Genomic DNA, 27,960 nt, shown 5'->3' on the forward strand with positions numbered 1-27,960 from the left:
TTAATGATTTAAACCGGCTTCCATAAGTCGCAACTGAGTTTGCCAATCGATTCGATTTAAAAAGAGTCAGTTCAAATCAATGATTCGTTCACGAATCAAACGAGAGAGAGACAGTCCCGTCCTCAGAGTATCGGAGGTAAGTGTGGGTGTGCAGAGAATCCTGCAAACATTAACCAGGTGGTTTTTCCTCGCACATATCCCTCTCATTTTCCTCCTCCAAGCTGCGCTGGGGAGACTTTACTGTGCGTCTCGAGGAATCAAAGTAACTTTACTGGAGCAATGCGGGAGCCGAACACCAGCATCTCTTCGGATCTAGACCTCTGAAACCTCCACGAACTCCACTCATGGTCACCGCCTGGCCACACATAGAGCACTTTTTATGAGAGAGAAATCGACCGACAGCACGGGACGGGAGCTTTATAAAACGAGCGACTCTCTGTTTGATACAGATGGCGGGACACGAATGGGATGATTGGTTTGAACGGGAGGAATTGATCGGGCAGATCAGCGACATCCGAGTGCAGAATCTGCAAGGTAAGAGTGCTGGAGGCATGGGATGGGTAAAACACGATAAATATTCATGAGCAATAACATTTGTAGAGGAAGTAACTGGAGTCGATGCAATGTCTCCATTCAGGTTTCGCTATAAAAAAAATAAAATAAAAAACCCCGTCACACTATAACAGTGTTGCGCTTTAGTGTTCCATGATGGCAAGCCATTTTAACATGCGTTCATTATTTTATTTTTTTACTCGTACCTGTTTTCTAAGTAACAATAATTTATCCAATAGTGACTAGCATATATATTATGGAATTACATTTGCTTCAATAAAAATGAACGTAACTTTATCAAACTGAACGTAACTTTTTCAGAAACTATCAAAAAAATGCCATTACAAAAGAAGAAAAACACAATGAAAATGAAAAAAATTAACACAGTTGCACAAATGTAACAGGCTCTTCAAATATGCTTCTTTTTTGTTAATGTTTTTCAAAGATTCGTTTTTCGCTGATCGTGGATTCTGAATGCATTGCCACAGATTTCGCTTTTGCTTCGCAGTTTTTCGTTTGGTGTTTTGACACAAACTTCTCGTGGGGGCGGGGTTAACAGTGATCTACTCTGATTGGATAGTGAGCTTTTGATGGACAGGTGCTCTCTGACTGGGAAGTACAGACGCCACTCAGTGCGCATATTGGAAAGCTCTCGCGGTGCTTTGTATTACTATATATGTAAATAATATTTGACCTTCGATCGTCTCAGTCTGTTAAGATGAGCTCTTGTCCTTCAAGGCAGCTTGAAGTAAGCTTGTGTTACTGAATGACAATAATTACCCGCAACAACTGTTGCACACTGTAACATGATAAACTTCTATCGGTGTTATTGGTTACTTCAGTAACACAAGCTTACTTCAAGCTGCCTTGAAGGACAAGCGGAGGAGGAAGACGCCGACGCTTCGTGTCTCCTGAGAGCTCATCTTTACAGACTGAGATGATCGAAGATCAAATATTATTTACATATTTAGTAATACAATGCATGACGTATTGCATACAAATCACCGCGAGAGCTTTTTTTTCTTTTTCTTTTTTTATTAATGCAGAGAACAAAAACATACAAAAGTATAAACATACATCACAAAATATCAAGCACAAAAAAAACAAAAAAAAAACAATAAAGAATAAAATAGAACTGAAGAAAAGAGGGCCAAAATCTAAACAAAATTACACATGATCAAAGGCGGAGCAAATTCTAACTGTCCTTATAGCTTTCTTATTAGTAGATACTGAGATTACATTCAAATAGTTTTCCATTTCTTTTAGAAAAACAGAGAAGACAGGTTTACAGTTGGAGAATTTGCATTTGTGAATGTGAAATTTGTTTAGGAAAAATGTTAAATTAATAACAAAACTGATATTTTCGTTATTAATTTGTGGGGTCAGAGTCGTAATACCCAAATATAATGTTTTTCATATGTACTGAGAAGCCTGGCAAAATCATACACTTGACAAACATCAATGTCTTCCCAAAGTTTCTGAGTGTAGTGACATGACCAAAATAAGTGTACAGTTTCAACTCGAACAAAAAGAGCATGTAAGATCAATGTCACTTTAAATCTTTGTATAAACTTCTTTACAGGGTAGTACCTGTGTATGAGCTTAAAATAAATTTCTTTCACTTTGTCTGTGAAAAAGAATTTTTGCGGTAGAGACCAGATTTAATCACCACGAGAGCTTTCAATATGCGTAGGTTTGTGTCAAAACACCAAACGAAAAACTGCAAAGCAAAAGCGAAATCTTCAGAATCCACGATTAGCGAAAACGAATCTTTGAAAAACATTAACAAAAATGAAGCATATTTGAAGAGCCTGTTACATTTGTGCAACTGAGTTCATTTTTTCTTCTTTTGTAATGGCATATGTTTGATAGTTTCTGAAAAAGTTACGTTCAGTTTTATAAAGTTACGTTCATTTTTATTGAACTAAATGTAATTCCATAATATATTCAGTAACTGTTCAGTATTTAGATAAAAGGAATTGGTCATCATTGTATTGAAACAGGGAGATTAACTAGTTTATGTTAGTTCTTTCTTAAGTAAGTTTAATTTTGGGTTGTTTACATAGACATAGATTTACATTCATTTTCAACGACAGCTGGTGAGTTCCAGTAAAACCAGCAACAGAGGCCATTGCCAATGCAACAGAGTTGACATGTTTAGATTTTTTTAAGCATCTGACCATGAGTTTTGAGTTTTTGAGGTGACTTGTTATTATTTTAATATGCCAAAACCTATTTGACTTTGAATTAAGACAGATATTAGTCAATTTATGTTCAGGCAAACAATCAACTAGTCAGTATTTGAGCATAAGCTTTAGATGCTACTGGGTAATTTACTATTAATAAATAAGTTTATACAATAAGTACAAATAACATAGATACTGGTTAGTTTTAAAGAATAAATGATACAACAGCTTGCCGTACGTGCACTTCTATTCAGTACTTTGTATGATTATTAACTTGAGGCTGATGGTTATAACCCTATAATTTTGAGAGTTCGAACAACTGTTAAAAACCTAATTTGTTTGTTGTGTTATGGACAAGATGCAGTACCAGTGAGGCACTGGAATACCATTCTTTTTAATTTTCATAGACAACTTTTTAGTGAAGGGAAGCAACAGTTATCTGAATATAGTCTGCATGTATTCACCTGCAAAGCAGCATCTGGCCTGCGTGTTTGACGCATAAACAAGAATAAATCATTACCCTGGAAAGAATTGATTTAATGAGCAGGAGTTTTACACATCACTGATTGTGCATGTTCTCAGCTTTGCCATCAGTTAATTTAATGTTCACTGTTAATCACTGCTCAGTGTTGGCTGCTGGAATTTCAGGGCTGTTTTATGTGTTAAGTATTGCAGGTTGCATGACTAAAAACATGTCAAGTGGGGAGAGAATGAACATTCTTTCAGACTGAATGGAAGCCCTTCTGCTCCTGTGGCCTAGTGCTGTTCATTGCAATAAGGATTAGGTTGTAATGTGGCCTGTATAGGGCTTAGTGGCAGAGAAATTACTGTAGAATATAAAAGAAGCACTGCAGAAAACAGATTCCGGAAGCAGATTACATTAACATCTTCTCTTCATTAAAAGAGCAATGCCCTCTGCATTGGACCACTGGAATTTCAGTGCATTGTTCCCACAGTCGGGCCTTTGAGTGCTTTCCAGATAATTGGGATGCAGATTCATCTCAGTGCATGTCTGCCGTAGGTTTGTTTTGAAAAGGAGGCAAAATCCATATCTGTATTACATGCTCCTTACCTCATGGTATTATCTCCTCTGCATATTAGAAGTGCACAAAATATCAGTGGCTTATACATTATTTGGTGGTAACTTGTGAAATGATGAAATTATCATCATTAATACAGATAGTAGAGTTAGCGCTGATAATTGCAGGATATTTGCTGTTTTTGCTAGAGGATTATTTTGAGATCTGTTCATCGTGATATGCAAGTGAAACAAATATTCTTCCTTTATTATACTAGTTGATGTCTTTATCAACAATATAGGACATCTAAAACTAAATAGATATGTATAAAAAGATGTAAGTACAACATACAAACAGATATGCTAAATATGCTTTTATAGATTACTGTTATGATTATTGGTAGGGATGCACGATCATGCTTTTTCATGGCTGATTCCGATACCGATTTCAGATTTGTTTTTTCTTTAAGCAACAAACAAGAAAGAAGGAAAGTATGCATAAACAAGATGTTTATTTGGTATTCAATAGGCCAAACTGGCTTTTGGCTATTGAAAACAATAACCATAACCATCTGAAATTAATGGCAGTAACTGCACAGTAAGTGAAAGCAGGCTACATTCAATGCAAACATAGATGGTACAGACATCAGGCTTTAGCTTTTGTATTGAATTGGGTTGAAACTACATAGAACGGGCCTTAAATGAAAAGATTAACTGTAACCATGTGAAATTAAAGGCAATAACTGCATAGTTCTACAGTCCAAACAACACAATCAACACACATTCAATAAGAGGTTTCTTAATCAGCATTCAGTATTTGTTTTAGTTTTTAAACTTTACCAGTGAGACTAAATAAAAGTATGCTATATGAATAAATTATTCCAAAATGTTAAAATCAGATAATGTTGGTGCGAATAAAACAAAGATGCAAAGTATTTCATTCATCTAATTAAAAAAAAAAATAGGGTATTGATTCACATGTATATTTTTTTTTTACTTGAGCCAATGAAAAATATATAAACAAAAATATATAGATCTGAATCATTACCCTAATTTTTTTAATTGGATGAATGGTACAGCAGGTTATTTTTAAGTCGATGTATTTTTAAGGTAAAATAAAAATAATCATCCTATAAAGAACTGACGTTTACTTCTGGCTTTTCAAGTTCTACTTTACAAAAAAAAAGGATTTCAGTTTATTCTCTGCATTGTCTACGCTTGTGCGGGGCGCGGACAGGTACAGTACACTCGCACAGCTTCAGTGAGCACAGGAAAGGGACTCTTATTTTTTGCTGTCGGCTGTTCGCTTCCTGCTATCTGTGCCTCAGACATGTAGCTCTGCACTTCCAGTTCTGAATGGCTGCACGTGTCCTGCGCACAGATTTCGAAATAATTCCACACAACTGACATGATGGCGAATGATTACAATGCAGTCTGTGCACGCGGGCGCACTTCCGGAAAAATCGTCCGAAAAAAGACCAAAAACCGGCCGATTGCCGATCGCGTATTTTAAGCAAAAACCGTCCGGTTCCAATTTATGGCCGGTCAACCGGTGCATCCCTAATTATTGGCATTATATTTTGCAAATAATGAAACTGAAACCAAACGGTGTGCTTCTAAGAAAGCATGTGTTTGTATTCAGGGTTTGGATTTTTTTTTAAGTGCTTTTTATCATAAATAATCTTCTAAAACTGTGATAAAACAAAACCACTTGCCATGAAGCAGAATGCTGCTGCTGATGGCAGTATTCAGTACAAGAGTCACATCTGCTGAAGCGTTCTGAAGTGTTGAACCAAAGCCAGTGTGGGCTATGGTAGAAAAAGTGCAATAAAGTAGAGATCAGTGCGACTATACTCAGCTCTCTCTGGATGAAATCGTTTTGGAGTTGTCAAGCAGGACAGCTTTTCATATGAAGTGTTGAATGAGAAATTATTGAAGTTCTCCCTCCTCTCCTGCTTCACATGCACACTTGCAGGGCAGGCACTTCTTTTTTGGAAAGCGCTGTTCTATATTTGAAAGCTTTTCAAGAAGAGTTGACCGTAGGGTAGAAGTCTTTGGTATGAGTTTGCAGAAACATCTGGAAATCAGGACTTTATCTCCCTTTCTTTTCTGTTATTTTGGTTTTCATCTGTAATTTTCCTTAGGCAGCTGCAGCAACTGATAACTCACTTTAGCCTCACTTTAAAGTCACCGGTTCTGTTCCCTGTTTATGCATGAAGCATGCTGAAATGATGAAATCTAAGTAGTCCATCCTTGTTGTGTGGCATGTTTATTGGTTCAATGGATAGTTCACTCAACAAGGAAAATTCTGTCATCATTAACTCAGTATTTGTTGTCTAAATATCTCCTTTTAGTGTCCTACAGAAGGAAGTTGTATAGGCTTGGAATGACTTGAGGGTGAGTAAATGATGACAGACTTTTCATTTTTGGAAGAACTCAACTAACCCTTCAAAACCCAGCATTCATATGTATTGTCTGATTGGAATCCAATCCATACAATACAATGCACCATTCTCTGTTCTTTTCGAAAGTGCTTTCCCTATTGTTTAGCTTCAAACATAGTTCCATATTTTCTTTGTGTTACTTGAGGAGTCCCCTTGAAATATCACTACCATTTCCCACAATCCTCTTTTTTTAGATTTTAGGGATTCTGTTTGTCTCTGGACATCTAGAGCCGAATCATCAGTGAAGGACCGCAATACTGTTAGGTGTACCATTATCTATATTTAGCAGTACTTTCTCCAGCATGCCTGAACGACTCGCCTGCCTGAGATAGGCTGCATGTAAGAAGGATGCAGGTGAGTGCTACAAACCTCTGCAGCTGAGAAATTATGTAAGCCTTGTTAACTCTATAGTTTCCAAGACAGTTACTGGCGAATCTCAAAATGGATAATTGTGGGATTGCTTTATTCATGCTTTGCTTATGGGATGTTATAATCTGCATCAGTTTAGGCTTTCATATGGATTGTGTCATGGAAATATTGGCCTGGCAAGCAATGTGTATTTTATTAGTGATGCTAGTGATCCGTGAATCACATTTACAATTATGTAGCTTAAATGAACATACTTAGATGGTTTTTAGATGATAAAAAAGATGAGTTACAATGAACATTAAAGAACATTTTAGCAGCTAAATAGCATTATGTAGGTGAGATTTGGATGAGAAAGCAATGTATTTGTATAGTGTATTATGAAATTGGCTTATAAATCCTACAAACTGTCAGTATTCTATAACTCACCTTTGTGCTGCTTCTGATAGTTGCCAAACTATATATATATTTTTTTTTGTTATAACATTTTATTTTTTTCAGTTTTAGGTAATGAGAACAATCAGAACATCAGGAGAGTTATTTTATTCGTTGCAGGTGTTTCTGACTGCTGACACAGCCCAGAATTGATGAATAGCATCAATGTTGTTAAACCTTTGCTGGCTCTGTCAGTTTTTTTCAAGTAGACTTCTTGTCTAAAAGAGCCTAATTTTCTGATTGGCCAGTCGTCATTATAGAAAGATGATAAAAGTCTTATTCAAAAGGTGTAATGTCTTGGACATAAATGAATGGCATCGTTCATCATGAAAAGCACATCCATCCTTTTCTCTTAAACAGAATATTGCTGGATCATCAACGAGTTGCATAAATGCTCTGGGTCAGTTTAACATTGTTCACTGCAACTTGCTTAGGGAGAGAATCAGGCTCTAATTGCTCTTGCATAAGAGTTTCTTGGTGTCAAGTAGAGTTGGGTTTTAGAGTTGGGAACAGCCTGATTAGTAACCTCATTCCCAGTCTAGGGACAGATGTACGATTCGTTTGATGTTTGAAAAGTGCCATTTCCACTCGGTCCCTCTGAAACAAATATAATTGTGACATTTAATCCCATTTTTTAAGCATGTGAATGCTTCAGTGTTCACTTCTTTCATGATGTGAAATGCTTCATATTTCAATTCCCATTAGATTTTTATGGGAGAATCTCACAAAACCATTTATTTATTTATTGTTTTACATTAAATAAATTGCTACTAAGTAAAGATAAGTAAAGATAGTCTAATGACAATAATGTTTTCTAATGAGAAACACTTGTTTTATGAGCATTTTAATGAAAATTTGGGAGAACAATCTGTTTTAATTAAGAATGTTACAATGCAAAAACTCTATTATTTAGACCAAGGAAAACATATACAATATAACTTGTATATGAAAAGCCCTAAATACATTTAAAAAGACCTTCTTTCGTGTAGCCCCTCTCGTACCATATATGGGAAATGTTCCTGTTTAAAATTCACAATGTCTCCTAAATGCAAGAATGGTTGGTTTTCTGCTGGAGAATCTCACTTGCCAAACCCATTCTTTGCATGTTAAGCAAATAAGAGTCGCATGATTCTGAGTCTCTGTGGATTTATCAGGTGAAGACAGACTGGAAGTAAAGAGTCCTGAACGATAATGAATCTGATCACTGAAACCAGTGATTTTGTTAGTTACTTTATCTGAATTGCTTGCATTTGATTCTCAAAATATTTATATCAAATCTGAGCATTTTGAGAGATAATTATATATCAGAGACAAGGTTTTCCCACAGAGAAAAATTGTGTTGTTCTATTTGGACAAAGCATTGTTTTCATGGACCGATTTACTGTGAACTGCTATTTTGAAGAGAATGTACAATCATTGTAACATAAAGCAACTTGTCCTATGAAGTGAACTTCTGTGGATCTCAAAATGTATACTTTGGGCAAAATAAAAATGTCATGTAATATTAAGAGATATGTGGGAACATGTTCATTGGGAACTGAAAATAGAGCAGAGTTTGCTTTGTTAATTTTGCTTGCAAAATTATTGCAAATCAGCTATACTTAGCATATGAAAAAAAACTCATAGTATATTTCTCAAGCCGTCTTGTTATAAATTTACTCAGCCCTTGACATAATTCAAGAACATTAATTACAGTTAAATGATTATGACAACTAAATGATTAAATAGTTTGTAAAATACGATAATGAAAATGACTGTTTCATTATTGATTAGTCAGTTTATTCATTAATGATTTCATTATGATTAATTTTGTGTTTTCACAGCGCATAGAGAACCTCCATCCTGAAGTGCTGAAAAATGCATTCCTATGGAAAAAACACATTTACTTAATTTTTTGCTTGTTAATTTGATACATTTTGGTCACAATTCTCCACAAAATTAAAAAAAAGAAATATGGAATTTTTGCACAAAGAAAAATGTTTTTGAATTAATTTGTTGCATTATGACATTATTTTCTTGACAGTTAAGAACAAACCAATATGTTCTTAATTGTCATGAAAATAATGTCACAATGCAAAAATCATTAGACATTATCATTAGAGCTAGACCGATATGTTTTTTTGGGGGGGCCAGTGCTGATACCGATATTAGGGAGTAAAAAAAGGCTTATACCAATATATCGGACGCTATCCTTTATGTTCAGGCTATATTATAGTACAGTATAGTCAAAAGTTTGGACACACTTCCCATTCGTGTGTCCAAACCTTTGACTGGTACTTTATATAGTATACAGTATATAGCCTGCATAAACCGAATATATATACAGTACATAAAACCTTTTTTTTGCAATGATAACTCAAATGTGGTGATCAAACCGTTATAATGATGTGACAAACATAGGCCTAAGTAGTGGAGGCAGGGTATTTAACAATTTAACAATATCCATGAACATGCAAAACATTCAAATTTAAATCGTCTTTTTGTAGTTTTATATTCACAATCACAAACATCAAAAATAAGAAAAATGTTATGAAATTCTGCGTTATACAGTAAATTCTGTTTTATGACTGGATTCTGCGATTCCATCCGATTCCAGCGCAACAAAATGCTAAATAATTATATTTTATTTTGTCACACCATGCGATGTGATATGACCGATGTGATTAGCATGAGTTCTGGGCCGCGGTGTGGCCGGTATAAACACCAGCATCAACTGAGCGGCTGCGATCAGCTCCGGGGGCCGTAAGGCTTTATAGTGCCACAGACGCGTGCCATGATGCACAGATCAGCTCTAGTCTCTGACGTCACTGAATCTGCTGTTAAAAATGAACCATCCATTCATTATATCAACATGGAAAACTAAGAAGTAGAAACATTGCAATGTGACGATCAAATATATGTGCGGGTGAGTGGCGGGCTGATAATTTGAAGCAGCAGACTCGGGTGAAGTTTAAGATCATCTGTGCATCCCTACACTACACTCGCCAATAGCAAACAATGGAGCGTGCTCTGCTGGACAAACTAAGTAATAAAACAATTCAGAAGCATTTAATCTGCATTATATGTTCTGTAAAAAAATCTGTGGCAAATTCACTGGTACCGATATATCGGGCGACAGGCTGATATTGGCCAATAATATCGACTAAACTATATATCGGTTGGGCTGTAATTACCATAATGCAAATAACTACTTTTTTGATTTAATTTTTTAACACTAAAAATTGCTGCTACAGTAATGATAATTGCTGAAAAATAAAGAGCAGCTTCTTTTAATATCTGATGGAATATTCAGTCAATCAAAGATTAAATCAGCTGTGGTCATACATTTGTTTAGGGCTGCAACTAACGATTATTTTGATAATCGATTAATCTGTCGATTATTTTTACGATTAATCGATTAATCAGTTTATGTACTTATATTTTAGTTTATTCCATTTTTTCCCCAAGTAAATTATTCATAAATGGTCTTTATCCTTCCGCATAGATTTTTTAAGAGATTTTAACCATTTTGCACTGTCATATCCTCATCAAAAATATACCTGGAGTTGTTTTATTATGTGTTAGTAATCCTTTTGTTGAACTCTTCTGCAATCAGAACACTGACCCATACTCTAGCAAATTTCACAAGGAGATTTCAAATAATGTTTTCACCATGGCAGTCCTTAGAGCTCCTAAAGTAGTTGAACATCCCAAACAAAGCTTATTAAGGAATCTTTCAGAACATATTTTCACGAAGAATAAGGATAAAACAGAATAAAATTGCAGTGCATTGTATTTTATTACTTACTGGGAAACAGCTTTATAGCTTATGCTGTGAAATTGTAAACAATCCTTCGAATAAAGTGCTAATGGCATGAAACCTGAATGGAACTCACAATTTAAAGTAAAATCCATCAGAAGGTTGTCCAGAAAAAAAAATTGGACACACACAACAAACCTGCTGTGTGAAAAAGAGCGGTGAATACTTAGAAAAAAAGTGCATTTCAAATATCTTTAAACATTTACCTCTCTTATTCAGTCATAATTAGGCTGCAAGACTGAATTTTGAACTGGTAAACGACAAACTGATCACAGAACATGTTTGTAAAGCTTTAAATGTTAACTGTTAAAAAGCAATGTTCTCAGCTTTTACGACTAAACATTTGCAAACAACATTGTACTGGAGAATCTGCACAAATGAAAGTCTTAGGGGCCGTTCACAAATCGCGCCTAAAAACGCGTGGAAAACGCTAGGCGCGCCGCTTTCTCCTTCTTTCCAAAGCGCTCGGGCAGAAGCGCCCCTGAGGCGTCTGCCTTTGCTAAGCAACCATGACGTGCTCTCTCCTTGAAGACGCGGAAATTTCAGCAAAGGATAAATGGATTTGATGCTCAAAACATCGCTTGCAGTAGCTCTGCTACTAAATTTATTTCAAAATGGAAATCCATATACAACTATGATCAGCTGTTCCTTTCATCTTGACTGAGCTTTTAACGTTGTTATGGGAAAGGATGAAGCTGATTGGTTAGTTCTTGTCACATGACCCGCGGTGCGCTTGCCGCATTCTGAAAAGTTTAAATGTTTTTAACTCGATGCGGTGCGGTGTTGGAAATAACGAACTTGAGCGCGCAAAAGACGCGATATGTGAACGTACCCTTAAACAGTGCAGTAGTGCAGAGTTTACAGGTTACTCTTCTTTTTTAAAGGCTCAAAGTAAAGTTCTCCCACATCACGCTGAATGCTGCAGAGACGCTGTTCGGGAAGCACGTGACATAAAACGAGGCCAGCTATTGGCTATTCGCTACTTCTCCTGCTGTACTGGCTGAGTAAAACCTCCGGTGGCTCATTACTGCCACACTTTGGTCACCACAGATTTGAAATATGCGCGAAATGTGCCGCTTACGGCAAATAAAAGTTATTTAGCAACGAATCGATGACTAAATTAGTTGACAACTATTTTAATAATCGATTTTAATCGATTAAATCGATTCGTTGTTTCAGCTCTACATTTGTTATATGAACAGAATCACAAACAGAACTGCTGGTCACAGCAAAACAAAATAGCTGTGCTAACAAAGATATTTTCATGAAAAGTCACAGCTTTGCTCATGTTGAACCCCCAGATAGCCAGAGTTCAGGCCCGTCTGTCACTCTTGAGTACTCAAAGCTGTCCCGCACAACCAGGCAGTGGCCTTTTGTGTTTATGAGTGCTGGCTCTTTGGAGCTGGAAGATGGCCCCCTCATTAAACAGACACGGTCTGTGCAGAAAGAGACTGGAGAGGCCTGTGTTCTTGGCTGGGGCCCCTGGCCTGAAATGCTTGATAGCTCCTTTGGCAAGAAAAAAGAAATGAAGGCCGTCGTGTTAATGTTCCTTGTGATTTCTACAAAGGGATTGCTTTTGCAGTTTCGTAAAATTGATATTGCTTCACCGAACATCAAAGTCATTATCTAGTTTCATATCTTTTGTATGATTTTATGTAGAACACAAAAGTGTATCGCCTTCTGATATATCTGATAGCGGCTGGCTGACCAAATCGCTCTTCCTGCAACGCGAATGGGGGTAAACACGGGGGATTTGAATGGGACGTATGTATCGATACTTGCGGCTAAACATAATTTATACTTTCTTTGGAAAAAAAATATCGATTTATATCGCAGAATCGATAATATCGCCCAGCCCTAGTAGTGCAGCAATAATTTAATTTAAACCATTTAGCAATTATTGATTCACGATTTGGTACATAAATAAACACTAAAACATGTTCAGATGATGCACATGTACATAATTGCATTAACATATTATTGTGAAAAGACTCCATTTGTTTTTGGGCTTGACAAAACAGCTTAAGCACTGTAGGTGATCGAAACTGTTAGTCATGCTGGATCTGGTAATGCAAGAGTAGCCAATAGTAACCAGAATCCTTTGCAAGAATTAACTGTTTATTAGGACCGACCAGAAAGAACCAGTTCTTGGAAGCCAGGAAATGACAAAACACTGTGTTGTTTCATTAAACATTACATTAGGCCTGTGTATTTGAATTCGGTAGCCCCCATGTTTTTAGTCAATATAGAAGACGGATATGAAGTCACATGGAAAACGTAGATAAACATGTAAAATAAAGAATTTTTGTTGACGCAATTTAGCAATAGCTGAATTTAAGGAGACATTTTATAGGGGTCACTTATCCAAACACTGGCTTGGGTTCTGAATAATGAATTATCTGCCAAAATCATTTCTATTAAGAAAGCACTCTACTGTGAGGTATTTATGGTGTTATTACACGTTGTCACAAAAAAAATGGTTTCGACTTGGCCACTCTCTGAATGTGCACTATTGTGCTGTTGAGTTCTGTATGTATGTGGCAATATGCCTAGACTTCCTGTTAGACTTTTCGGTCATTATTCCATCATGGCATTTGGACCAGTTATTGATTCTAGCAAATGGAGCCTCTTTATGTTTTGAGGAAAGCCATGTCTCCAATCTCCAGTGATATCCCCATCAGGATCTTCCCGTGTACACCTATAGAATCCAAGCTGCCACAAAGGAAGAGAAAACTTGAGAAGAAACCATTCATCATGAGGTAGATGGTGTAATCGCTCTGCCTGACGGATCATATAATCAAGCACAGTCTCATGGGAGTCTCCCCGACCGCCACCATCTTCCTAGACCAGATGTCTTTTATTTTGAAGAGTGTGCACAAGATACAAAGTAACATGTGTCCTTTCCTCCCAAACATAAAGTAATAGCCACCACTTGGTACCATATTTATGACAGAAAATAGGGTGACCGTACGTTCTCTTTTTCCGAGATAATTTTCTTGATGTTGTGAGCATATTAAGTATAATTGTGTGTGAGTGTGCATAAGTATAATTGTGTGTGAGTGTGCATATTATAATGCCTTCACTGATTTATTGTGTACTTGATATACTTGCCGGGCTAAAGTGCATTGCTCCTCAAGAGCACAATTGTGGTAGTTTTTTTTTTACTAGCCTAATCATAGTTTTGCTTTGCACAATATGTTTAATGTTTATTCTTCATGTCAGCAGTACACTTACAGCATTTGGGTTTTAATGATGTTTCTACAAGTGTCTAATGATGTTCTATTAGTGTAATAATGCAAAGATAAGCACAAGTTGCTGTTGGCTGCTCATTAAATAAAACAGCTCAGGTTTGCGGTTTATGGGCACTGGTCATTCCACATTGACTGTAATGTTCATGTTCTGTTTGGCTTTTGTTGCAATGGCGTGCTCACAAGTGAGCGATTGTTTCAGGCTACATGTGATTAATGACATGGAGCTGCTGTTTTAGGTGAAGCTACTTCTTGCCGTTTCATCTGTGTGCATCATTTACCTCCGCTGACGTGATGCTGTGTTTTTTGTTTCTCTTCCAGTTGAGAGGGAGGTGGTGCAGAAGAGAACATTCACCAGATGGATGAATCTACATCTCGAGAAGGTCAGTAAGAATTCATTTGGATCCCATGAACCTAGTAGAAGGAGTTTATAGACTTCAGATGTTCAGATTTTCCTCGTGGTGCACAGGTCAAGCCTTCTTTGTGCTTGTAACATGTAGCCTACTACAAACAGGAAATGTATACCTCTGTCTCTCTGCTGAATTATTAATGAAGGAAATTGAAATAGTAATTTCTTAGCATTAATTATGCATGAGTAGAAACATTAACCTAAATTGTAGGAAGAAATATCAGCAGTGAAGAATTGGTGTGTAGGGGAGATAGTGGTTTAAATGTATTACTGTATTATTATTATTATTTTTTTATAAAATTGGAGCAAAATACAATTGTATTAACAAAAAGTTAATTACAACAAAATTGAGTATTAAAACGAAGTATAATAGAAGAAAATGTACATAATTGTCACAAAAACATTTGATTTATATATATTGTTCATTATAAAATAAATTTTCAATTTTGTTAAATTATACATATTAAATACTTTACATGTCCTATACATATGCATGTTAAATATTATACGTTTGTGTGTGTTTGTGTATGTATATATATATATATATATATATATATATATATATATTAGTATATTGTATATGTGTATGTGTGTATATATATAAAATAGCTTACCTTTTTTTTTTTTACAAATTAATCTAGGATACTTCATAAGTTTATTTATTTTTACTTGCATTAATAAACACATTATGTTAAAATATCTTTATTTTACCCTCTGAAGCTCCCTTTTACAACTTTTACTCTCAGATTTCTTCTCCTCCTTTTATTAGTTACCAGACACACACACACACACACACATATTTGAACACAACAGTAGGGTGACTCGTTTAAGCCTGCTCTTTTATTTTCTCTGCCAGCCCTCCGCTGGTCTTCTTGTGATGTAGACAGCTTATAGATTGTAGTGCTGCCATTCTTCAGAGTCTCATAATACTGACTGAAAACACTCAGTGATGAATCCTTTGTTTTCATACACAATGTCACTCTATTCTGTGACCCCAAGTTTGGCTTTTTCTCAAAACTTCGACCCACTATTGAACAATTACACTTTGTCTGTTCTGTTTTGGTGGAAAATTTCACCCTTAACCCTCCAGTTCCACTGTTGTCCCATCATATCCTTTTTATTCTTCCGAGAAATGTTATTATTGAAGAAGAGTGGGATTTTTCTCAATATATACATACACATGTACATACACTGCATGTGTTTTTTGCTGTGCAGTGCAACCCTCGTCTGGAGGTGCAGGATCTGTTTCGTGATATCCAGGATGGGAAGGTTCTGATGGCTCTACTTGAAGAACTCTCAGGATGCAAATTGGTGAGAATCTTTTCAGTAGATTTTCTGAGTCATATTACTTCATCTGTTCCATGAATGACTAAGAAAATTCTGACCTTTGACCTTCTAGCTGCATGGCTTTAAGCCATCCTCACATCGTATTTTTAGGCTCAATAACATCGCCAAAGTATTGACATTTCTGGAAGAAAGAAACGTAAGTATGGTTTGAGGCCACACACCTTCACAAAAAGCAAATAAAACACCCTGAATGCTTTTCCTGAAAGTGTGATGCATCTGTTACTGGTTGTAGGTGAAATTAGTCAGCATCGATGCAGCAGATGTCGCAGATGGCAATCCATCCATAGTTCTTGGACTTATCTGGAACATCATACTGTTTTTCCAGGTAGCGTAATCTTGTTTTCTACCTGCATGTTTCTTCATTTTGATGCTTTTGAATTTGAATTAGATCACATTTAATTGGCTTTAGTGGGGTAAATAGTTTTACAGTGAGTAGTTATACAGCACTTAAGAGTCTTTTCTAAAAGACGTAAATCACGTAACAGTGATGTCTAATTGGACCAACGATTGAATATGCACTTTCTGAAAATCTTGGGAATCACAAAATATTGGATTAGTGTCCAAATGTGCACTAATCGTGTCTAGAAACAGAGCAACTGAGTAAATGCTCATCATCTTTTTTTCAGTAATGACCTGTTTGTATTACAGATCAAGGAACTCACAGGGAACATTAAGAGTCAGTTCCCTTCCTCGTCCAGCCTGTCATCCATACCCACCAGCTCAGATTCAGACACTTCCCACTCCAGCTCGCCTTCAGATGAGAGAAAGCCCACCATTGCTGCAAGAGGTCATGGAAGGGTGATCAAGACCCTCCTGCAATTGGTCCAGAGACGTACTAGAAAGTAAGAGAGATTTTAGCGACCACTGGGATTTATATTAAATTTTTCAATTAGGACTAGCTAGATTTAGGAACTGTTGTTGGTTTAAAGAATCGTTTGATGCTTTGTTCTTCCAGATATGGAGTTGCTGTGCAGGACTTTGGAAAGAGCTGGACTAGCGGTCTGGCTTTCCTTGCTGTGATTAAGTCCATTGACACTAGTTTGGTGGATATGAGGAGGGCTCTGCTCCGAACGCCAAGAGAGAACATTGAGGAAGCCTTCAGAACAGCACACTACAGTCTTGGCATCCCAAGACTCCTAGAACCTGAGGGTAAATATCAAAGTGTTGAATGATTTACAGTGGCCTCAAAACAATGAAATCACACATAAAAATTTACAGATGTGTTTGGAACAAAGTAGCATCGGCAAACAAAAGATGCTAGAACTTTTCTCCAAACTAAATACATAAACTAGATAAATATATTTTATAATACCTTTTAACCAGCTGATCTCAAGGTAATATTTAGTAAACTTCAGTTTATTCTTTATTCCTGTACCAATTGGGATTGTTATGATATGTTTCTTTTTGAAAGAAGGAATTCTTTTTTTTAGGATTGTTTGATCAGTATATTTTTGGGGGATATTTTAATGAGTAGAAAATCAAATTTATAGAAATCTTTTGTAACATTATTAATATCTTTACTATTATTTTGTAATCAATTTAATGCATCCTTGCTGCATAAACGTAGTCATTTCTTAAAAAATAAAAGCTTTATTGATCCTAAATTTATTTCAGTTTGTGTTCTCTTTCTTTAAAACATAATTATTGTATTTTAAAATTAATCAAATAATTGTAACACATGACTAAGACAACCAATGAACCAATCACAAAGCAGACCAAAAACCATGGCTGCGTTCAGCCCTGACAAAATGGTGCAAATCGTTTTATAAATGGAAATTGTGGTGCGTTGAACAACCTGTTCTGATGACGAGTTGCAACTAAGATGAGAAGGCCATTTTATGTATTCTTTTTGAAGATTTTTGGAGCCTGATGAAATCGGTATAAATACTTTTTTAATAATGCAAAATCCATTCGATGTTACAGTCACTGCCCTTGTCATCCAGAATAAAACAGAACAACCCAATCAAGAGAAGGATTTGTGGAAACTGTGGTTCCTAATTATTGTGATCCAACATTTACCTCGCATTTCAGGATGGAAAGACAAAATATTTCAGGTTAATCCACCTCTTACCTCCGGGACTGTGTTATGATCTACAACCCGAATTCCGGAAAAGTTGGGACGTTTTTTAAATTTTAATAAAATGAAAACTAAAGGAATTTCAAATCACATGAGCCAATATTTTATTCACAATAGAACATAGATAACGTAGCAAATGTTTAAACTGAGAAATTTTACACTTTTATCCACTTAATTAGCTCATTTAAAATTTAATGCCTGCTACAGGTCTCAAAAAAGTTGGCACGGGGGCAACAAATGGCTAAAAAAGCAAGCAGTTTTGAAAAGATTCAGCTGGGAGAACATCAAGTGATTAATTAAGTTAATTGATATCAGGTCTGTAACATGATTAGCTATACAAGCTTTATCTTAGAGAAGCAGAGTCTCTCAGAAGTAAAGATGGGCAGAGGCTCTCCAATCTGTGAAAGACTGCGTAAAAAAATTGTGGAAAACTTTAAAAACAATGTTCCTCAACGTCAAATTGCAAAGGCTTTGCAAATCTCATCATCTACAGTGCATAACTTCATCAAAAGATTCAGAGAAACTGGAGAAATCTCTGTGCGTAAGGGACAAGGCCGGAGACCTTTATTGGATGCCCGTGGTCTTCGGGCTCTCAGACGACACTGCATCACTCATCGGCATGATTGTGTCAATGACATTACTAAATGGGCCCAGGAATACTTTCAGAAACCACTGTCGGTAAACACAATCCGCCGTGCCATCAGCAGATGCCAACTAAAGCTCTATCATGCAAAAAGGAAGCCATATGTGAACATGGTCCAGAAGCGCCGTCGTGTCCTGTGGGCCAAGGCTCATTTAAAATGGACTATTTCAAAGTGGAATAGTGTTTTATGGTCAGACGAGTCCAAATTTGACATTCTTGTTGGAAATCACGGACGCCGTGTCCTCCAGGCTAAAGAGGAGGGAGACCTTCCAGCATGTTATCAGCGTTCAGTTCAAAAGCCAGTATCTCTGATGGTATGGGGGTGCATAAGTGCATACGGTATGGGCAGCTTGCATGTTTTGGAAGGCTCTGTGAATGCTGAAAGGTATATAAAGGTTTTAGAGCAACATATGCTTCCCTCCAAACAACATCTATTTCAGGGAAGGCCTTGTTTATTTCAGCAGGACAATGCAAAACCACATACTGCAGCTATAACAACAGCATGGCTTCGTCGTAGAAGAGTCCGGGTGCTAACCTGGCCTGCCTGCAGTCCAGATCTTTCACCTATAGAGAACATTTGGCGCATCATTAAACGAAAAATACGTCAAAGATGACCACGAACTCTTCAGCAGCTGGAAATCTATATAAGGCAAGAATGGGACCAAATTCCAACAGCAAAACTCCAGCAACTCATAGCCTCAATGCCCAGACGTCTTCAAACTGTTTTGAAAAGAAAAGGAGATGCTACACCATGGTAAACATGCCCCGTCCCAACTATTTTGAGACCTGTAGCAGAAATCCAAATTGAAATGAGCTCATTTTGTGCATAAAATTGTAAACTTTCTCAGTTTAAACATTTGCTATGTTATCTATGTTCTATTGTGAATAAAATATTGGCTCATGTGATTTGAAAGTCTTTTAGTTTTCATTTTATTAAAATTTAAAAAACGTCCCAACTTTTCCGGAATTCGGGTTGTATATGACCTTGTTATTTTTATTGTAAATATTAGGCTTATAAATATTAATGATCACTGTTGTTGTGCTATGTTATTGTAATATTTACCATTATATAATCAGAGGACTAAAGAAAAGTTTATGAAAGTGTCACTCCACAATAAAATAGCAAAATATATAAATATGTATAGTATTTTTATGTTACATTATTAATCAGTTTCTAGCACACCTTCCTAAGGATAGAATATGGACAAGAAGACATTGCAATTACTAAATGATATTTAGACAAACTTAAAGAAGTTCCAGATCTATACATGTGCTCTTATTATTTCAGATATTTTGCCTTTAATGTAATTAAACATGTGCAAACAATATACTTGCTCTTGTGAATTTATTTTTGATGTTAATTACATTGTGCAAGCTGTCTCTTTAATACTGCATGGTTTATATACATGTTGCTGCTGATTGGGCTAACTTTTTTTTTCACACCCATCAAACATGAGAAAACATATCTCAAACCGCATTGCACACCAGTAATATAAAATATCAATTTTTATTTTATTTTATAAATTGCACTTCTGCTGTCGCTTGAGTTCTGTAACTCTGCATTGTGTACAGCAAATATTGGCTCTTATAATAAAAAACGTATAATGGTGTTCATTTGCTTGTTGCTTTGAATAGTGTTTGCAAAGTGTCTGCTGAATGAATACATTTAAATGTAAAATAAATAGCACTTGGTTTGATATTGATATATATTGGTTATATAATATAAAAATATGAATATAGAAATAAAAATAATATTCAAGTGAGGCTGAAGTGTCCAAATTCTTTTGGGGCCACTGTATTATGCAACAAAATATATCTTGGCTACTTTCCATTTGCCATAGCTTTGTTTTGTTTAGCTATTGAAATGCATTTGCACAGTTGAACTAAAAATGATTTTTATATGATTTTTCAGATGTGATGCTGAATCCTCCTGATGAACAGTCCATAATGACCTATGTGTCGCAGTTTTTGGAGCACTTTCCTGGAATCGAAGAGGTAGGAATATTTCAGTGAATTACAACATCACATCAATATACCGTAAGTCTTGTACATCTTAACTTAATGTGCTTTGTTTTCTCTAGGATGACACGTCAGATATTCTGGAGCGAAACAAAGCCAGCGCTCGAATGAACGAACCTCCTGTTCGGAATGGTGTACAGAGGAAACGGGAGTCTTATATGGTCAAAAAAGACGTGGTTCAGCCGCCACCCAAGATCTTCATCTCCTCAGTGTCTGAAGATCGTGAGCCGATCACTTCCCCAGTTTTTTCACGCAGCCCTGTGGACAGACCTTGGACGAGTGAAGAGTCATCGGTCGGTTCAAGTCCCAGTCCTGCAAATGACAAGCCACTCTTGGACTTGAACGCAGACGCGTCCACAACTAGCTCTACACAACCTTCGTTCTCGGATTCCTCTGTCAACTCGCCAGACTCGTGGAGTGAGATACTTAGCGAGACTACTAACCCTCACCAGATCAATGAGGATCCAATAAACGAGAGCAGTACTGCTGGTACTGTTGAAGTGACCTCAGAATTAGGATCACCATGTTCACCAGAGAGCACACCGGAGAATCATTTGGACTGTGAGCTTTTCATAGATGAGGGCAACTATTCCCTGAGCTCCATGGATTGTTTACATGCCAAATCCACTGTGCAATCTGAAGAGGACAATGCTTACAAATACATCTTAGATCTTAAAGAAGAACAATCTGCTAATCATTTGCCCAGTGACGACATGAGGAATAAATCAGATGCAGAATGTTTAGAACAAACCGAAACCAATCCTTTGGAACACCAGGAACAAGTCAAGCCATCATCTGAAGATTCTTCGTGTTTGGAAAGTGACTCAGGATACTTTCAGGATAATAAGGAAGCCATGTCAGCTCAACCTGAGGATGAGAGTCTTCTCACTTCCACTGGTGATGAAGAAGTGAGTAGAGTTCAGGTATCCGAACCTTTTCAGGACAATGTTGAGTCTTTCAATAAAGAAGCCATGCAGAGGGACACTATCGAATTGACGGATGGACCTGAGGAGAAGCCTTTCATATTTGAGGATGACAATGAATGTCCAGTTCTACAGTACGAGAGGGTTTCTATATCAGGAAGTGAGGAGGATATTATACTGTGTGCTGATCTGGCTGAAGAACCAACAGAGGAACCAAGCAAAAACCTTCTGAATAGTCATTCTGAAACCAACGAGAACAGTGACCTCCATGATGGGGAACAAGAAGCTGTCTTGGAAAGTGAGCTGAGGGACGTGGCATTTGAGGAGCCAGAAGAACCTATCTTGAATTGGAGCCAAAAAGAAGTTGATGTTCCTGATGAAGATCCAGTGTGTTATATGTGTGGAGGACCAGTGGTGAAATGCTCGGCTGAATCAAGCGAACAGGGTGACGAGAGTCCATCCCATTTAAACTTAATTGAGAATGACTGTAATTCAGACTCAAGACATTTCAGTGAATCAGAAGCAGGTGTAATCTTTGAGGACAATCCAATGGAAAAGAACAATGAATTAACTGGAACTGTAAGTGATCTCAAGAATGAGTCAAGAGAGAGTAAATGTATTCATGAAGATCTGCTTATTATAGGTAATAGTGACTTGGAAAGTGGGTCAGACGACTCAAGGAGGATGGAATCTTCTCACAATACAACTGGTGAAAGCCAGGCTCAGGTTTCAGACAATACGGTGCCTGGAGGGGCCAAGGATAACAGACCTGTATCAGTAGTGGACTCCCACTCTAGTGTTCTGAATTCAGTCATTGAGGCCTTTGTGGAGCCTCTTTCTGATGCCAACAGCCATGATGGGGAAAACAACTCTAGACCGTCCCAAAGCCAGCACAGACAGCATCCAGAAGTGTCCAGCGCTGAAATACCAAATGAAGAGGAAAGCACCTTTGAGGACTCAAAGATTATTATTGGGGTCCGTGGTTACCCTGAAAGACGTCCCGCAGAGCTACGTCTGTCCCTCAGCATGACTCCGCTTCAGCCAGCACCTCCCAAGCGCTCAATTACTGAATCAGATACGGACACCGAAGAAGCTTCAGAAGACCGTAGCAAGGGATTTAAGTCGAGAAAGGTTATTTTTCATTCTCACTTTCCTTTGGCCTAGAAAACAAGGCACAGTTTAATGCACAGACTGACCTACAAACAGAAGCAGTGGTATCTGCATAATATGAGCTCTTTCACAGGGTAACAACCTCCTTTTCCAAATGTAGTTCACTTGAGCACATTACTCAGAGTGATCTCTTGCTTTAATGATCTGTTACAGTTGCTATCGAGTCCTTTGAGTATAGACCAAATATTCAGAGCCAAAAGAACTAATAATGTATTCATTCTCCTCTCTAGCATCCTTTTGATTCCCAATTAAAGATTGATAGTTGAGACGAACTATGAAAGACAAGTTCAGTTCATTCACATAACTTGAAGGTTAACATAAAATTGGGTTCAGTTCCAGTGCTTTGAGTGGCTTTCTTGGAGCCACACATGCTCTTACTGTACATATTGAGCTGTGGTGCTCATATAGGTAGTGTTAGATTAAAGGGTTAGTTCACCCAAAAATGAAAATTATGTCATTAATGACTCACCCTCATGTCGTTCCAAACCTGTTAGACCTCAGTTCATCTTCAGAAAACAGTTTAAGATATTTTAGATTTAGTCCGAGAGCTTTCTGTCCCTCCATGGTCCTCGCGCTCACAACAGACCCGGAAGAGAAGACAATGGTGAATAAAGTACTTTTTTTTTCTTTTTGGACCAAAATGTATTTTCGATGCTTCAAGATTTTCTAACTGACCCTCTGATGTCACATGGACTACTTTGAAGATGTTTTTATTACCTTTCTGGACATGGACAGTAAACCGTACATACATTTTCAATGGAGGGACAGAAAGCTCTCGGACTAAATCTAAAATATCTTAAACTGTGTTCCGAAGATAAATGGAGGTCTCACGGGTTTGGAACGACATGAGGGTGAGTCATTTATGACATAATTTTCATTTTTGGGTGAACTAACCCTTTAAGTCTGGTTCATGGAATTTCTCTATTCTCTCTCCTTTTTCTCCAACTCACCTTTTTTAATAAATGGGAGAAAAGCCAAAATAAAAAACGATAGTGGTTGAAATTCTTATATATATTGAATATAAATGGTATATATTGTTCATAGTTCATATAAACTATCACTGTCTATACTATACTAACTTTAAAAAGGGATTGGTAAGTTTTTTTGCTTGTTTTTGCTTTATTTTTATTTAATCAAAAACACTGTAAAATAATGTTTTGTGGTGAAATATTATTACAATTTAAAATAACTCTGTTCTAATTTAATTTATTCTAAAATCTAGTTTATTCTTATGATGGAAAAACTGAATCTTTAGCAGCCATTATTTTGTCTTGAGTGTCACATGATCCTTCAGAAATCATTTTATATGCTTATAGTGACGTGACATTCAGCCAAGTATGGTGACCCATACTCAGAATTTGTGCTCTGCATTTAACCCATCCGAAGTGCACACACACAGAGCAGTGAACACACACACACACACTGTGAACACACACCCGGAGCAGTGGGCAGCCATTTATGCTGCGGCGCCCGGAGAGCAGTTGGGGGTTCGATGCCTTGCTCAAGGGCACCTAAGTCGTGGTATTGAAGGCGGAGAGAGAACTGTACATGCACTCCCCCCACCCATAATTCCTGCCGGCCCGGGACTCAAACTCACAACCTTTCGATTGGAAGTCCGACTCTCTAACCATTAGGCCACGACTTCCCCTTTATTTGGTGTAAATGAAATGGTTATGGAAACCGTGATACATTTTTCAGGGTTTTTTTTTTTTTTTTGATGAATAGAAAGTAAAAATAAAAAACATTTATTTGAATTTATAGAAATCTGTGACATTATAAATGTCTTACCATCACTTTTGATCAAATTAAGCAAAATTGCTTAGTAAAATATAAATAATTTTGCCTTTTAGTACTTCAAGTTCTTGAAGTCATCACAGTTGATGAATTACAAAAGTGTATTTTCAATATCTTGGGCCTGTATTTTGGATATCGAACTTAAGTCTTGCATTAAAGATTCACTCTATTCTACATGTGCCCATCTAGGAGAGAGCGGGATCCGTGCATATCCAGGAGCAAAGCCCGTTTGACAGGCACCCAGGAGAATGGGGCGCAGTGGAGCCTGATTCACCAGCTGAGCATTGTGAGCTCATTAAGACATATGACGACCTGACCAGCGCTGGTGCCAGAGAAAACACTGGGGCTCTGAGGTACGGCTCTATTAATAGAGTCTGCTACAGATACTCAGCCCGTGCCACAGCGGAGCATTCTGTTTTCTGAAGGACGTGACTTCATAAGCCTCTTAGATCCATTGCAAATTGCCTTAAATGTACTTAATGTTTAATTTGAAAACTTTGGTGGTTGGTGAACAAGTCATATCCATTCTAGATGAATGATGCAAACGTTTTCGATCTTACAGCATGGTGTGTTAATGTAAAAATGTGTTTTCCCTTAGAGCTGATTGCAGTCATGAAATGTACTTTTTTGGCCTAGATTATATCTGTCATGAATTAATTAGCTTAATTGTAACTTAGCTCCATATATGGTTTCTTAAAGTTCAGTGAGGCATATGAGACGTGTTTCATCAGCCATAACAAATTTGTCATTCTCTTAAAAGGGAAGGAGCTGTGACGGATGCGTGCCAACCTTTGACTACTATACACTTGAGAAAGGTCATTGACATCACTGAATCAAAGGTCTGTTAATACAAGAGGTATTGTTAATGACAATAAAATGCATAGACTTTAAAAGATTCAAGCTGTATCTAGGGACAAGAATATTATAAAGACTCGTGGATAGGCTCTTTTGACTTTTGCCAGTAAATAAGGCCCGGAAAACCCTAGAAACCACATTGCAATTTGCTAAACAATTTTTCATTGTTCCTGTTTGTCCCCTCAAATCTTACAGCCTTGTTAACGATATATAAGTATTGTTTATATTTTTTTTAAAAGAAAGTAATATTTTTATTCAGCCAGGATACATTTAATTGAATAAAAGAGACAATAAAATATTTATAATGTTACAGAAATAATATTTTTGTAACATTTTGCTGTTCTTAGAACTTTCAATTCATCAGTGTCCTGAAAAAAAAATCATAGTTTCCACAAAAATATTAACTGTTTTCAACATGGATAATACGAAGAAATGTTTCTGTAATATAAAAAATATAAAACAGTTATTTTAAATTGTAATAATATTTCAGTTTTACTGTATTTTTGATTACATAAATGCAGCCTTGGTGCACATAAGAGACTTCTTTCAAAAACATTTTATTAAATCTCACTGAATTCAAACTGTTAAACGATGCTGTGTATAACTATCTCAGCTTGCAGTGTAGGTGTCCACATGTACATTTACATGTTCTTTGATTTCACCAGTCTGATGTTTTCTTTTTACTAGGGACAAAATGGGAAGGCCTTAGACGGCAGCAAAGAGCACAGTACCATCATAAATAAAAGGTAACTAAAACTACATGTTCGTATTGAAGATTAAATAAACCCTAATCTTTTACTAAGTTCTAAAACAAAATGTTGTAATGCAATACAAATACTTGTATCCGTTATTCAGCCTGTGGTGTGGTATTATTGTTACTATCTTATCTTACAGAAACAGTCAATCCCAATTTCCACCCTAACCTCATGCAGTGTAGCAGTTGTAGTTTTAAATGACTCGGTGCACTTGAGGGCATTAAAACTTGCTTTGGCAAACACTTCTATCCCTGTTTTAGTAGACCTTTTTTTGTGTGTTTGAATTGTTCAGACTGGGTGTCATCTTTGTACCTGTAATCCTCAAATGTAAGATGCATTATGTTGTCACTGGCAGTCTTGCAGTGAACTATTGTAACTGAGTAAACCATTTACAGCAACAGTAATTTAAGAAAGACGGAAGCACAATGTGATATACTGTACACTCTGAAATTTTTTTTGCACAGTAATTTTACATGACTTTTACTTGACTTGAAAAGTTTCATTTTTAAAAGTCACATAACAAGCGCTTCTCCCAATGTTGACATTTTTTATTGAAACCACAGTGCAAGATGATTCATCAATATTTTTGGTTTGTTTTCCTGGAAGAGAAAGACTGTGTACATTTTAAATGTGTATATCAGCTGAAGATTAATTAAGTCAACTTTTAGCAGGGCACTAGCATATAAATTAAAAGCTAATAGACACAGACTAAAAGCCAAAAAACTCATAGGGTACTTAAAGGAATAGTTCACCCAGAAATGAAAATATGATGAAAATGTACTCACCCTCAGGCCAGAGATTTAGATGAGTTTGTTTCTTCATCAGAACCGATTTGGAGAAATTTAGCATTACATAATGTGCACACAGTGGATCTTCTGCAGTGAATGGGTGCCGTCAGAATGAGAGTCCAAACAGCTGAAAAACATCACAATAATCCACAAGTAACCCTAATGACTCCAGTCCATCATTAAATGTCTTGTGAAGTAAAAAGCTGAGTGTTTTTAAGATCTAGCATTAAGATGTTTTAACTTTACAATTTTGTTTCCGACCAACATGTGTCAATAATCCATAATAATGCTTCCTCCAAAGTCATACATACATTTGTTTAGAACTGTTTTTGCTGGGTTTTTTTTTATTTTTATTTTTTACTGTTTTCCGCTTGTGCATATTTCTCTCTTGATTCAGACTTTTTCCCTGCAGAAAGTAATATTATAGATAAAGGACTTGTATTTTAGTCAGAATCTGGGTCGTGTGGATCACTTGTGGATTATTGTGATGTTTTTATCAACTCTTTATCTCTAATATTGACGGCACCCATTCACTGCGCTTGTGAGCAAGTGATGTAATGCTACATTTATTCTGATGGAGAAACAAACTCGTCTACATTTTGGATAACTGGTAAATGGATTTTGGTAAATGTTAAACAAGTTTTAATTTTTGTGTGAACTAAAAGTTTATTTAAAGCACAAGGGGGAAATTCTAATCTGCTAGCTGTAAAAATAAATTTGACTTGAATAATACTTTGTGCACTCTTTCGTTTTATTACAGCTCGAAGAGCAAGATTGCTGCAAGCTCGGAAAGCACAACCTTGTATGACCTTGTCTACATCCTTTTGGCTGCTTGGCTATTTGTGTACTGCCTTCTTGTCCTGCCTCAGATTGACCCAAGAACACTTCCTAAACTCCTCTTCAACATAGATGAGTGAATGCAATATTAACACACAAGACAATGAATGCTCACACCTACAACTCTGATCACGTCCTTCTAGTTAAGGAATAATTCACCTGAAAATTAAGGTACAGACATTCTGATAAAGATTTCCTTTTAGGTTCAGTGGAACATACATGAGGGTGAGTAAATGATGACAGAATGTATTTATTTGTTTGAGTATTTTTCAGTGAACTATCCCTTTAACATGAA

The 27,960-nt window shown here is 36.6% G+C and overlaps 1 protein-coding gene across 3 annotated transcripts; it reads left to right on the forward strand.

Annotated features, from left to right (window-relative positions):
• The first annotated feature begins 101 nt into the window (after positions 1–101).
• Positions 102–27,960, forward strand: LOC132111423 (calmin-like). Of its 3 annotated transcripts, XM_059518696.1 has the most exons (14): positions 102–534; positions 14,370–14,431; positions 15,673–15,768; positions 15,857–15,940; positions 16,037–16,129; positions 16,453–16,646; positions 16,760–16,953; positions 20,437–20,519; positions 20,606–21,764; positions 21,798–22,597; positions 24,620–24,783; positions 25,191–25,269; positions 25,973–26,031; positions 27,589–27,960. In XM_059518696.1, the coding sequence occupies exons 1-14, from the start codon at positions 450–452 to the stop codon at positions 27,743–27,745; spliced, it is 3,309 nt and encodes a 1,102-aa protein (XP_059374679.1). In that variant the 5' UTR covers positions 102–449; the 3' UTR covers positions 27,746–27,960. The 3 variants fall into 3 exon arrangements, with proteins under 3 accessions (XP_059374679.1, XP_059374678.1, XP_059374680.1); XM_059518695.1 differs by having other exon boundaries at positions 20,606–22,597; XM_059518697.1 differs by lacking the exon at positions 15,857–15,940 and having other exon boundaries at positions 20,606–22,597.

The sequence above is a fragment of the Carassius carassius genome, chromosome 31 (genome assembly GCF_963082965.1).
Source record: "Carassius carassius chromosome 31, fCarCar2.1, whole genome shotgun sequence".
Lineage (NCBI taxonomy): Eukaryota > Metazoa > Chordata > Actinopteri > Cypriniformes > Cyprinidae > Carassius > Carassius carassius.